The 14,011-nt window shown below is 39.0% G+C and overlaps 1 protein-coding gene across 3 annotated transcripts in view; it reads right to left on the bottom strand.

Moving 5' to 3' along the window:
- Positions 1-14,011, bottom strand: part of kiaa0586 (KIAA0586 ortholog) — a 93,628-nt gene that overhangs the window by 13,578 nt on the left and 66,039 nt on the right. For all 3 annotated transcript variants that reach the window (XM_079458431.1, XM_079458430.1, XM_079458432.1), the window contains 5 exons: positions 13,712-13,788; positions 13,403-13,528; positions 12,935-13,124; positions 10,269-10,369; positions 8,673-8,748 (listed from right to left, as the gene is read on the bottom strand). In XM_079458431.1, the coding sequence (XP_079314557.1) occupies positions 8,673-8,748; positions 10,269-10,369; positions 12,935-13,124; positions 13,403-13,528; positions 13,712-13,788 (570 nt within the window). The remainder of the gene's footprint in view (positions 1-8,672; positions 8,749-10,268; positions 10,370-12,934; positions 13,125-13,402; positions 13,529-13,711; positions 13,789-14,011) is intronic.

The raw sequence follows: 14,011 nt of genomic DNA, 5'->3' as shown, positions 1-14,011 counted from the left end.
GGACTAAGATGTCGTCACGTTTTTAATTATTTGCAGAAGGAGATAACGAAATAAAGGAAATTTACGAAACGCGCTCTGTAGAGCAGTGTGTCTGTTTAGGGCTACCGTAGAAACAACATGGCGAATACCATGTAAAGCTACCCGCTGGTAAGGACATAAAAATAGTTAGTTCTAAAGTAATAAAAACATAACGCTTCAGTATGTAAGGTCTTTATACACATAGTTATGTATATTATATTGCATTTCTGTCAATAGAACCCCATAATAAAAGTAGTACAAATTGGACCTTTAACTGTTGTGACTTGGTATTGTCCTCCATTTTCTACAAAACATAAAAACATATAAATATAATAAATTGAACCAAATTATTCTCATATTGATTATCACTTATTTCACATTAGTAACATAAATGCAATAATTTTGCTGAAAACTATGGCTACAGTGGTAAATGTTTGTAAGCGCTTTCAGGAAATTCTATCGGTCAGCAACTAAAACTGTATTTATAGATTGTGAGAAACATCATTTAACTGAACCTGCTCAAGCTCGACCAGTTGGTGTCATTTGCAGATGACTGCGGTACCAAAGGACCAGAGCAAAGAACTTCAAACATGCATCGTCCTCGACAGACACAATAAAATGATATGCATGGCCCGGGTGAGTGGCGTGGAATGTCTGTTGGTCTCGAGCTCTTAGTGGAACCTCCTGCAGCTGTTCACAGACAGACGGCTCAGTACAGCTGGACGAAGTGACAACACATTTTCAAGCTTCCTCGAATTACATCGAACAACTGGACGAGGGGTTTATTCTCGACAGCTCGCGCTAACAGGCCGTGTAGATCTTACAGGAAACTCTTAGCATGAGAACGCATGATTTAACAATGATTTGTTTTCCACTGCTCGATATTTTACAGGCCAGTAGATTTTTCCAAGACTTCCTCAGAAGACACGCTGCCATATGAGTCACTTGTTTGTCCAGAGCTCATATTGGCCCATTTGGCAGCACGCGGGTACAAACAGAGAACAGGTTTTTTGTTTCATCTTAGAAAGTTAGAAAGTGTGAAGTGAAAATTGGACCAGTATTCAGTTATGGGAAACACTTTGCTGGAAATCTGTGTATAGAATATATTATGCGGGATAACATTTTTATGAAAACAGGTCTACGTATAACGTACAAATTCAAAAAACAAAAATAAGAAAATATATTTTGTTAAATTAAAATGGAGCCTGTTTATAGGATGTATAGAAGTTATCTGATGCATTTGAACATTAACATTTCCTTCCCAAGTCCTTCCCTTTTTTTATAAATTTTCTTTATTCTACTGCAGCTTTTTCATTCACCATTTAAATCAAAATATTTTTTTGCATTATAGTAATGAGAATTTGTCATGAAAAACAAATTGAGAAAAAACAATACTAACATACTGTAGACATTATTTAGTTTAAAGTGGCCCTGCAACGGTGTTTCATGCATTCTGACTTCTTTACAATGTTAAACTTGTTGTCTTCTCATGCTTAACGTGGTCACCTTGTAAAAAAACCGAGTTGGACGTATGACGCAGTATTTCTGTGCTCGATACACTGTTGGTAGTCAATAGTGGCCGAGAACTGTTTGAATACAAGCATTCTTCCAAATATCTTTCTCTGTTCGAGGGTGATTAAATGATGACATAATTTGTACATCTGTCCCTTCAAACACGTTGTAGCAAGGTTCAATAAATAAAGGAAGGAGGCGGGAACAGGCGAACATGAAACAGACCTTTAATAATATAAACAAACAACAAAACAAGCATAAAATGCCGGCAGCTCCCTCACCATCAACTGCCGTCCACACAAACATAACAAAACATCACATATAATCCAGGCCTGGTCCTCTCTCGCCCTTCCCTGTTGTCGCTCCTCTCTTATGCTCCCGGAGCTCCTCTGTGAGAGATGCGAGACCGGTGCACGCGCAGCTGACACTCATTATCACTCACGTCACCAACCTCGCGCCGTTCCCTCACGGCTCTAGTCCCGCCCTCCTCGCCACACATCTTACAAAAATGATAACAAAGTGTTCACAACAGTACCATGTTTCCAAGTATTTAACCACAGTACCGTATAAATTAACCAGGAACCATTGCAAAAGTTTAAGATATCATTGCACCATCACCGTAATTTAGCGAACCCTGCGACGGTTGTGTCAGGGCTGCCGTGCCTCTGCGGGGTGGCGGCTCGTAACTGTGCCGTGAAATTGCTTTGCAGCATCTGCAGGTCAGACGATGGGAAAGTCCGATGAAGCATGACTATAAACAAGCACTTGGCCGGGTGAGTCTCTGTCAGTCAACTGCAGATAAGCACTTACTGTGACACTACAAAGGGGCCGTATGAACACAAACATACACACTACAGTCATCACTTACCCATCTTTTACAGACACTTGACACTGTCATTCCACACCCTGCTGTCAAAACAACTATAGTCTAACCCTAAACTACGGTTCCAGACAGTGTTAACCATTTACGAAATTACCACGGTCACCATAGTTTCAAACAAAATACTCCACGTACACCAAAGAAATAATAATAGTTATAGTTGCCTAACCGTGTACCACTAATAACTGTACTTCCAGTGATATTTGGGCAGGATAGTTGCCATGCAAGAACTGCATATTCATCTTTTTATTTTGACTCCGTTTTTCTTTCTCTGGAGCCGTTTCACGTCCGGCTTGGAGTGATGTTAAAGACTTAACAGTTCCACTTTGGTTTTGGCAGATCTGTCTTATTTAATCTGGAAAAGTTGATTTCTCAATTCAGCTTTAAAAAGTGCACGCAGATTCCTTGGCACAGCTTAACGGCAACATACACAGAAAACATCTTCTTGAGAACAGTAGAAGAAAACGGGCTCTGAATCAAAAACGAAGAACCCAACATCATTTGGACAAGCCCTGTGTCGCGTCACTTCATTTGTGGGAAACCTCTCGCATGACTTCTCTCTGTGGTGGACGTCCACATGCTTTACCAAACACAGTGTAAAAACACTTTATAAAGCACTAAATCCAGTTAAGCCCACGTCTTCTTGTGTAGAACAACAAGGTTTCTCCCGCCATTTTCTGTTGTTGCAAGTGAACGGCCTCTATCACAACACCCGCTCTTCTCTGCCTTCTGCCTTCCTCTTTCCATTCTGTTTCAATGTGGTGAAGTTCTGGGTGGCTACAAAACCTCAACTCTTTGGGTTTGTTTATATAGACTGTTATTCCAGAGCTTTTGGAGTGAGAGTTTATGTCCGAACGGCAGAGAGAAGCGGGTGACTGTGTGGCTGCGTAAATACAAAGACAGAATTTTACTTTCTGGTTTGTTATTCTTTCATCGGGTCCCATCATCGCTTCTTTCCACTTTAAGAGAAAAACATGGCCAAAGGCTGGCATTGATCTACTTCTTTCATCCTGTGACCTCGGAAATCATATAAAAAATGTGATTTGTCAACCACACCATACAGCTCCTATGAAAGAATGTGACGTGTGCACCATATATCATTTATTCACATTGGGAAGCTATTTATATTTTAGAGCTGTAAGATCAAACAAATCCGCTATACTTGAGTAAGTAAGATGTAAGAAGTCCACAGTGTCATACAATAACACGTATACATTGTTTTGTGCTTCTGGCTATCGGCCAACGGATGAGATGTTTAAACAAACACACTCGAGACGTCATTCTTTGCACATAAACCTAAAAGCAGACGTAGAGTAAATAATCTGCTCTCAACTGCATTTAAAGGAGTCACCCCCCCACATCCGCGAGGAGCGGTGCGATGAAAAGTGAAAAGAGGAGACAGCGTCTCAGTGTGTCTATGTTTGTTTGCGTTAGACTGCTGTTTGAAAAGGAAACACGAGACCGCGTCACACTGCGAGCTTAAACCGAAACAAAAACATTAATAATACAACGATTTATTGAGATAGTCGAACTTCAGAGCACATCACAGAAATCTGGACTGATTTGAAGTGAACGTAAAGATTTACTGTTTCTCTTAAAGTCTAACTAACTATAGTTTAATCCATATGCGAGATACATAAATACGATTTGCACAATTTATACAATATAACATATGTTAAAGGGGACCATAAAACTTGAAAACTTGTACTTGACATTGATTTCATAAGATATGAGTTGTGTGCGTTAGAATAGGTTTGCATAACGCATTAAACTCTTATTACACGAAAGACAATCAAAAACTAAAATATTGACTTTAAAGCGTAACTTGCCTCTTTATGGAAAGCTCTGTTTGAAACCCAAAATGACAAGTCATTTACATTTTTTATTTGTCTTTATGTATCAATAAACAATTGATTATAGATTATATTTTAGATCATTATAATAAGCTTATAGTTGCAAAATGGTATAAGGCAAAAAGAAAACGTTCTGAATACCGTTTTTGATGTATTTGCCAAATAACTTATTTTTGTTTATTTTTATACCCACAATTTACAGCTATAAAATAAAAATATAATGCATGCATGTTTAAACAACGTTTAAGCAAAACAAAAAGACCAACGCAATCCGACCGAAGCGTAAATGATTCCTGCATGCTTTGCATAACAATAAGCTCAAAATGTCATAAAAATTCTGCACCAGGACCATGCAAATCGTAAGTCACTTAATGGCATAGGCACTTGAATGCATGCTGCTCTGTTCTCGCTTGGCACAAATATATTTTTCTTAACCAAACGTGGCTGCAGGCGTGTTATCATTACAGCGACGAGCTGGCAGAACCGATCGAGAAACAAGGCCACACATAGCTGAACTGAACGCGGCTCTCAACACCTCGAAAGATGTTTTGATCCCAATAAAAACAGAGCGACTGAGCAGCTTGGAAACAGTTTATCGGTATGGCCCTCGAGAGGCGAGCTGTGTGCCCTCGGCCCCTTCCTGCGCTCCACAGAGGGGCCAATATTTCACACACAAGAGTCCAGTGTTCAACCAAAGCCACTTTCACATCAGGATAGAGAGTCTTTTATGGGTTGTGCAAGTCTGTGAAGCGCAAGTATATATGAACGTACATTACGACTGGACAAAAATCTCCACATTTCACTTATAATAAAAAATGAAAGGTGTAAACTAAATCTAATTGAAAATGTAATACAGACTCTGCCAGTGAAAACCACATTTTCTGGTGATTTTACAAAAATCATGAGAAATAATATAAAGAACATTCTGTGAAATAACCTTGATATCTTTAATATTGACAGAGTAAGACCGCATCAAAGATTGGAATCAAACTTTGATGCTTGTTATCTCAAAATGAGTTTTTCACAGGGAGGGTTACATTTATAAACGTCGGTATTGGCCGACACGATAACATTAAAATGACCATTTATCGGCCGATATTTAAATATTTGACCCTCATTTTGAGATCACAAAATTGGTTTCACAGGAAGAACATCTATAATTAGTTTGTTGAATAAAAACCATACTACAAAATTTTGAAGTTTAAATAATCTTTAACTAGTGTAAAGTTGTCTTTGTACATGATTTTCAGTGTAAGAAAGAGAACTTACGGTTGTCTTGTTTTCTGAAGGGAATGTATTCATATGAGAGCAGTTGTCGACTTTTTGCCTTTTGTTTCATTCTAAGGAAATGTTACATTAATATCTAGATACTGTATATCGGCCCATATATCGGTTATCGCCTCCCAATTTTATAGAATCATCTGTTATTGGCCAAAATGTACATATCAGTGTATCCCTAATCTATATACTGTGTATAAAACCATCTTACAGACTTACAGAATATGTCAGAATATTAAAGAAACACGATCTAAAATGAACAAAAAAAGAGTAAATAACTACACCACACTGCATCTGTGGCCGAACCCATCCACAATTACATCAGCATCCTAAACTTGCCTTTCACCCTCAATGTCACGGCAACAACCAGAACCAGGACATCTGAACAGAGCATCTATTCTCTGATTGGTAAAGCACTAGATGACAATCAGAAAGAGCAGATGTATTTTAACAGAGGACGTTGCTCAGGTCATGTCTACATCGATCGGAGCGTACAGTAGCACACTAAGTCTTTATTAGACGACACAATTGGCCCATCTGTAGATCAGACACAGGCGCGAAGCGTAGCCACAGAAGGTCTATTTGTTCGATGCCTTTCGTCCGGGGTAAAGCTGCGACTAAAAGGGTCTCATGTCATGTACTTACAGTATAGCATTGCACTGGGAAAACAAGGAAACACATTGGGGTACATTCAGTGCCGTCACCTCTATTCAAAGGCACAAACGGTTTACTGTGCGAGCGCTGATAAAGAGCGGAAAGGACAGATCTAACAGTGAGACTTTGTGAAGATATACCGTACAGGCTGCATCATTACGTTTTGTGACGCCTACAATAGAAATAACAGTGCATGTCTATGTAAACGGATACCTTTAAGATTATACCAAACAAGCTTGTTGTAAAATGGGCGCACACATACAGAAGTGTCAAAAAGTGGTTCAACTTTGGAATATTTACTAATTTGTCCTTTTTTAAAACGCAGTATTAAAGCTTTATTTAACATTTTTGTATTTTGCAAATTGTGTAAATCGTGCTTTTACGGAATTTCGAGATTATATCTTAATGTCTTTATATAACAACATCATATTTTTATCTTAATTGCAAAATGAAATCTTTCATTTACGTCTGTATTTAATGTTTAACATCCATGATGGCCGTTAACCGGCTCCAGTCAAAAATTTAACATAAATGGATGAGGTACCGTGCATCTGATACTGTTTTAAAACTAAATGCCTTTGCAAATACAAAAATGACCTTGAAAATCAATCCCAGGGCATTTACTTCCCCCTAATAAAGTCAATTTCAGACAGCGTTACATACGTACAGAAAACTGCACACATCACTGTAATGATGGAGTGTAATGTCCTGGCAATTTGCAAAGTAACCGGAGACCCCCAAATTGACGTGCAGCTCTGGTATTTTTGTATTTTCACTGGTGCGTCAAATTACACGGTGAGAGAGAAAAGAAAAACCAGCCGGGCAAATGTAATGACACGCAACGAGTTCAAACACTGATCATGTCCATTCAGCCGTCAGCACACGCTAATAACACACGATGGGCCGCTCCACATGAATATATCTCAATGCTTCTGAATAACTATAATGACACACATGTGTGGAGAACTACGGGTAAGAGCGGAAAATCTGAATCATGACAAAACGAGAAATGGAGGAGGATGCAAAAGACAGTTGAACACGAAAGCAACAAACCATGAGAGAGGTTGAATGTTTATGAGACAAAGGTAAATAATAACGGTGAAATAAAAACTAACATACGGACAGACAATAAATATGATGACACACAGACAGACAATGCTTGGTAATGCAAACCAATATAATTGGCTAAATCGGTTTATGGTCGCTAAGCAACACGGCTCATTAATGTACAATTGATGTGCAGTCACAGGTGTGCATACGGTTTATTTGACAAGATGGTGGCACATTGGATTTTATAGCCAGACTTACAGGTTTATAGTGAGTCTCACGGAGGGTAAGGAGTGTCATACAAGAACATTGGCAGCTGTGTCGTGTTATTAAACTCGGGTGATGTGTATCGAATTCAGAAATGTTCTCAAATACAAACCTTAAAGGAAAACTTCGCCTTCTAAATGAAAATTCTGTCATTATTTACTCTTGTCATTTCAAACCTGTATAACTTCTTTTCCTCTGCAGAACACAAAAGAAAATATTTAGAAAAGTGTTGGTTACAGAAAAACGTTCTTTATATGTAACTATGCAACTCTCAGCCGTTCCTTAAACCAACTGATTCAGTCAAACCATCAAACTAAACACAAATCTGCTGTCAGGAGGATATTTGTCTCAGTTGAGCATCTCCTTCACACCTGAGTGAAGTCTGAAAAGCTGATTCCAGCATCTCTGGACCCTTGACGACAAGAAGCGGGGGTCACAAGAGAAGATGACGATTTGCTTTACAGTGACTGCATTGACCTCAGCGTGTCAATAGGACACTGCAGACGGTGGTATAGACACACCGCCATCCTCAGGCCGCGGAGCAAACTGCACCATTTATTTAAGGGATGCTTCACCCATTTAATCACCGTCGAGTTGTTCCAAATCTGTATAAATGTATTTGTTCTGATAAACACAGAGAAAGACGTTTGGATAATGCTTTTAACCAGACACATTTTGCGTCTAATAAAATACTTTAGCCCTTTTTTGTGCTGTTGAACACAAAAGAAGATATTTTGAAGAATGTAGGACAGCAAACCGTTCTGGGGCACTTCTGTCCACCATTGTATTTTTTCCTTCTATGGGAGTCAATGGAGGTGAGATCTGTCTGGTTACAAGCATTCTTCCAAATATCTTTCTCTGTTTTCATCAGAACAAAGAAATGTATACAGATTTGGAACAACTTCATTTTTGGGTGAAGTATCCCTTTCACAGTAGTGAGGCCGAGCCAAGATCATTCACTTCCCTGAACTATGAGATAGGAAAATCTTGGGTTGTAGATGTTTCCAAGGAGGTTTTAGTAGGAATCATATCGATCGGCATCACAACAAGATTACGACATAAACGGATTTAAATTCAGATTTGGCTTTCTTTAAAAGCATCCGCCAAAAGCATCCGTGTACATATCTTAAAATACAGTAAGGGGAGAGAGTTTGTTTATGTACCTGGCTCCTGTTCCTCTTGGTACTGCCTCACCAGGATCGCTGCAGGTCTGTGCACCATCTGTGTTGTCTCGGGGCTCTAAAAACAAAAAGATGAGACGATCTGAGACAACATCAGAAGAGAGATGGGCGTCGGGTGGACAGTGTGTGTAGAGGGATTAGACAGGAAGAGCTGCAGAACACGGTTTCAATCTCTCTCTAATTCAGGGGTAAATCCCACACATGGGCAGCGTACAGACCACAGATCCTGAATAAATAGGGGTTCAACGCAGCGCTGATGATACCACTTTGTTTTTGTGATCACTCAAATGCAGCTTAAAAACTCGAATTGACCCAACAGAGCATCGCTGTTTGAGATAACAAGTGAAGTCTATTTAGTGATAACATTCTGACTGTATAGGTCACTCAAAAATGCTGTCCCAGTTTATGAGTTCCTTTAGTTGAACAAGAAACATTTTGATGTAAGATTATACATTTAATACGGAACAAAACATACAACATTAAAGTAATCAAAAGTCTCGAGTGGGCTAATAAATGTCTTCAGAAGTGAAACGATAGGTCAATACATTGATAGGTCAATCACTTTTTAAGATTGTCGTGTTTGTTAAAGAAATCTTAAAGAACCAATGACCTTTTATAAGTTATAGATATGTGCTGGTACGCGTTTGCCTTGGTTTCAATTTCAATACGTGAGATTTAAAAATATATTTTATTAACATGCACCAATCGCATCAATTTCCAAACATGCATTTATGCACCCTTGAAGGGCCCTTCGCGAAAACTTTCAGAAGTCTGTTAGCTAAGGGTGCATGCTGTTTGTGATTAAGTGATCTTGGATTACTCGCGATGAATTTTGAAGCAAATATGGTGCGGGAGTTTGACGTTAGCTACAAATTTAAGTACAATAATTTAGTCGGTATTAATACACTATTTTTATCAGTGATAAATATGATTTAAGTATATTATAAGCTATATACTTTAAAGTAATTTAGTCTGTAGGAAAGAATGTTTGATATGTTTAATAGTAGTAATGTCATTTTTTAATAGCAAGTGACAAAACAAGGTGAAATAAGACATAATTAGGCAATATTCATCAAGAAAGGAAGAAATATTGTGTTTATTTTTAACAACCGAGAGCTGGTTTCAGAGTGCACCGAGTGTGTTGTCAAGGTAACATTTGGCCTGTCATTCCCTTTGTGAAGAGAGATCCATAGGCATACACGAGAGACAGTGATGCCCTACACCTTCAAAGAGTTCACTTCAAGAGCTGAGCCCTTCAAAGGGAGTAGGGCATAGGGATGCTCACTACCATTTGAGAAATTCCCTTCCTATCCCACTGGAGTTTATGATGGATTTCTCCACTTTGTGTCCCATATATAAGTGATAATATGACGGCATTTTAATATACAATACTATTTATTTTGTCTTCAACAACATGAGGGTGAGTAAATGAGAAAATGTTACATATTTGTGTGAACTATTCCTAACATAATTGAAAATTCATTATTATTACTCAGCTCTCTAAATTATGTAATAATGTCATATTGTCGTAGATACATTCATGATGCGAAACGCCTTGTTCATAATGGGTCACTGTACCTGTTGATGAGGTGACGAGACAGCCATCACATGATAAACTTCTTTTGGTTCCCTTGACGACCTGAGGGTGACTGACAGTTCACTCTCTTCATCTACTGCACCTGGTTGTCATGGATACAACGGCACATCATTTCTGGTTTTATGCATTAGGAGTCAAACCAAACATTTCTGTCTGTCAAATAACAACAACATGCCATGACTGTAAATCACATTAACACGGTCACAAAATCATAATTCCAATATGCAAAGCCACTTTTTAGTCTGAATCCTATAGCCATGTAAGCAAAAAGCTTGACATAGTGTGACGTGTTAATACAGATTCAAGATTCGGCTCGACAGGCTAAATGAGATGGTTTAGTGACCGTGAACTTTGATTTGTCTCTGTAATGGGTTTTTTTACAATTGAGAGGAAAGCAAAACAGCATTAAATTCTGCCTCAGTCAAGGATGAACTCTTGTATGTGCTGCCGGGGTCTGTGTGTTTTTTTTCTTTGGCAGCTCTCGTCTCTAAGCAACACTGAGGGTCTTTTTACAGGGAGCAGAGCAGTCTTGGCTTTAAGTAAATATTGGTTAAGGCCAACACAGGAAGAGATTTGGAACCTACACCAGCGTTCTGTTGCCCGGGACCCATAACTTAAACATAGTTTTTAGAACAGCAGGAGTTCACTAATCGCTGAACGGCAAACCTTTTAAAAGCCGGCCGCGTTGTAAACCTTTTCCAAAACATCTTCGCTTCGAAACGTATTTGATTGTGTGCTTTTGTTTGGACAGATGTTTCCGTTTTAAGTCATGATGCAAATCTAATAGTTACAGCAACATAATCCAACTAAAGTTAATTTTTATAGTAAAACTAGACCAATAATATAAACTTCGCAGCTATTCATTCAACACAGATTTTAAGCCACTCATTTTTAGACGTACTTTAAAACAACAATTTAAATACATTTGTGGCCATCTAGCCTAAAAACAACTTTACATACAGTAAGTGTAATGGCATAATAACTCATGAACAAACGCATACAGAACCTTGCTATAGTATTCATCCCCCTTCGTTTTATTCACATTTTGTTATGTTGCCGCCTTATCTTAAACTATATTTTACATTGATCTACACTCCATCCACAATAATGTCAAATCAAAAAACAGGTTGTGACTTTGCAAGTTCATTAAAAATAAATACTAAAATAAGTACATTGCATAAGTATTCTACCCTTAACTCGGTAGTTGGTTAAAGCACCTTTACAGATTCAAATCTTGTTGGGTATGATGAAGTTTGCCATTTCTCTCCTCAGATCCTCTCAAACTCTGTCAGGTTGGATGGAGATCATCAGTAGACAGCCATTTTCAGGGACATACATAGATGTTCACTTGGGTGCAAGCCCAAGCACTAGCTGGGCCACTCAAGGACATAGACAGAGTTGTCCATAAGCCACTCTTGCATAGTTTTAGCTGTGTGCTTAGGGTCACTGTCACCTTCTGCTCTGTCTGAGGTTCTGAATGTTCTGGGTTAGGTTTTCATGATCATACATGCTTCTGTGAACCTTCAATACAGCAGCTTTCTTTTCAGAAGTCTTCCCCAGATATGTGTCGTGATACAATCCGTCTGAGACTTCTACTGGCAGTTCTTTTGACCTCGTGTGTTGGTTTTTACTTCAATATGCATTTTCAGCAGTCGTACCTTTTATTGAGAGATATGTGCCGCTCCAAATCATACTTATTCAATTGAATTTGCCACAGTTTAACTCCACTCGAAGCGTAGAAACATCAACAAGCAAAACTAATGCTTCTGAGCTCAATTTCAAGTGTCCCAGAAAAGGGTATGAATACTTATGCAATGTACTTATTTCAGTTTTTAATTTGTAATACATTTGCAAAGTTTTTGTTTTGTCATTATTGTGCACGGAGTGTAAATTAATGTAATTTTTTTAAGTAGTTTCAGATAAGCCGGCAACATAAGATGGGGGAGATTTTTTTGCAAGGTACTGTATTTTGTCTTTGTTTTCATTGTTATAGTTATAACTGTTCTATATCATGTCAAAAACTAAGTTTTGGAACACTATAATAATATTATAATAACTATTGGTGGTGAAATAAAAACAATATCGGTGATACTGGATCAGTTGTTTAAGCAGAAGGATGCACGTGGAGCTGGGACTCTTCAGATGAACATCAGTGGAAACAGCGCTGCATCTCTGTGGTTGCGTTTGGACCGAGTTCACAGGCTTCGTGAAAGATGCTCAGAGTGGAAAAGAGTTTGGCTTCCTCTCCTCTCCCCGAGCCTGAATTCTGATGAAGTATCCAGACAGCCTGACTTCCTCTGTGTCGGCCCAAGCTCTCTCGCTCTCTCTCTCTCACACACACAAAGATCCTAAAGCAATAACAGCTTAATTCCCTGTGATCACATAACACGGGTAGTGTGAGACACGCTGCATTTGAAACGCCCCCGGTAACAACGCCGAAGGGGAACAGGAAGGGGACAAGGCCACCCAAACGGCCACGTCGAGTTAACAGGCAAAAAGAGAGATTAACAGTGACAGGAATAACAATGTAAAAAAGTTGGCGTTTATATAGGGGCGGTAGGGGAGCAGAACATAGCATGCTTTATGTCAGATTGGCTTTGCTGTTAATTCCTAAAGACCGACACACGTGTTTGTGATGTTTTTATACCTGTATGGTCAGCGAGCACTTGTCCAGGTGATGTGAGCGTGGCATGGGGCGACACCTCTGTGTTTCTAGGCTGTGCGAATCTCTGTTGGTCTATAAGAGAATGTCCCGTCAGCACACTTTCCTCTGCCGTGGTCAGCAGAGGCCTCTGACCCTCACTGATCTCTCCACTGCTCTCCTCCATCCACCATCTCTGTATGAGGAACGAATTATGAAGGTCATTTAAACATGTGCTGGTAGCGCCATCTACTGGGTTATGAGCAGAACTGAAACACACGTTGATACTCTAATCCTACATTTGATAAACATTTGGGAATTGGTTAAAACCGAAAGCAATGTTATAAAGCTTGGACAAGTCACATATTTGTATTTCAAGGAAAGAAATATAGAATCAAAAAGTTACAACTGGTCAGAATGAATCATTTAAAACTAAAAAGCCTGATTGTCAGAAGCACTAGAATCATGCGATACCTCTGGCTCCTGTAAATGCCTGACAGGTCCGTGATCCATTCTGGCCAAAAGAGACAAGATAGGGTCATGATGAGCTTGGAGGCGTGACCCTCTGATCACCTGACCCTCACTGGGTGGATCATAATCCTAAAGAAAAGATTTATTTTTATGAAATCAGTGTATTCCTAGAAAAGTGTCAGAAAGACATGTCATTGTATGAGCAGTCTTAGTGCGTTTACACCGGAAAGCACAGATGATTGTTCATTCACTCAATCCTGGTCAATAAATGGTGACACAAGTGTTGCTAAGACTCTGAGGTCAAACGTTTACCATGTCCTGGACTCCATGCATGGAACTGTTCAAGCTGCTCAACAAATTTGGCAGAAGGAGTCCTTCCTCGTTCAGAGCTGCCAAGAAAAGAGGTGGGAGTTTAATAAAAACTATTTGTGCACACTGATACCATTTGCTCACTGTATCGGTTCAGTCACCCGCCATAATGTCAAACAAAATGTTTCATTTGCTATATGCGTCGTCCATTTATCTTTTTTTTATGTACAGGTATGTGTGTACTACTGACATTTTGTTTTACAGCTGTGCAATGACAATCAAGGTATCTTACTACTGTAGAGA

This window comes from Barbatula barbatula, assembly GCF_947034865.1.
Source record: "Barbatula barbatula genome assembly, chromosome: 6".
NCBI lineage: Eukaryota > Metazoa > Chordata > Actinopteri > Cypriniformes > Nemacheilidae > Barbatula > Barbatula barbatula.
Note: the sequence above shows the minus strand (reverse complement) of the source record. Positions and strands in the feature narration are given on the sequence as shown.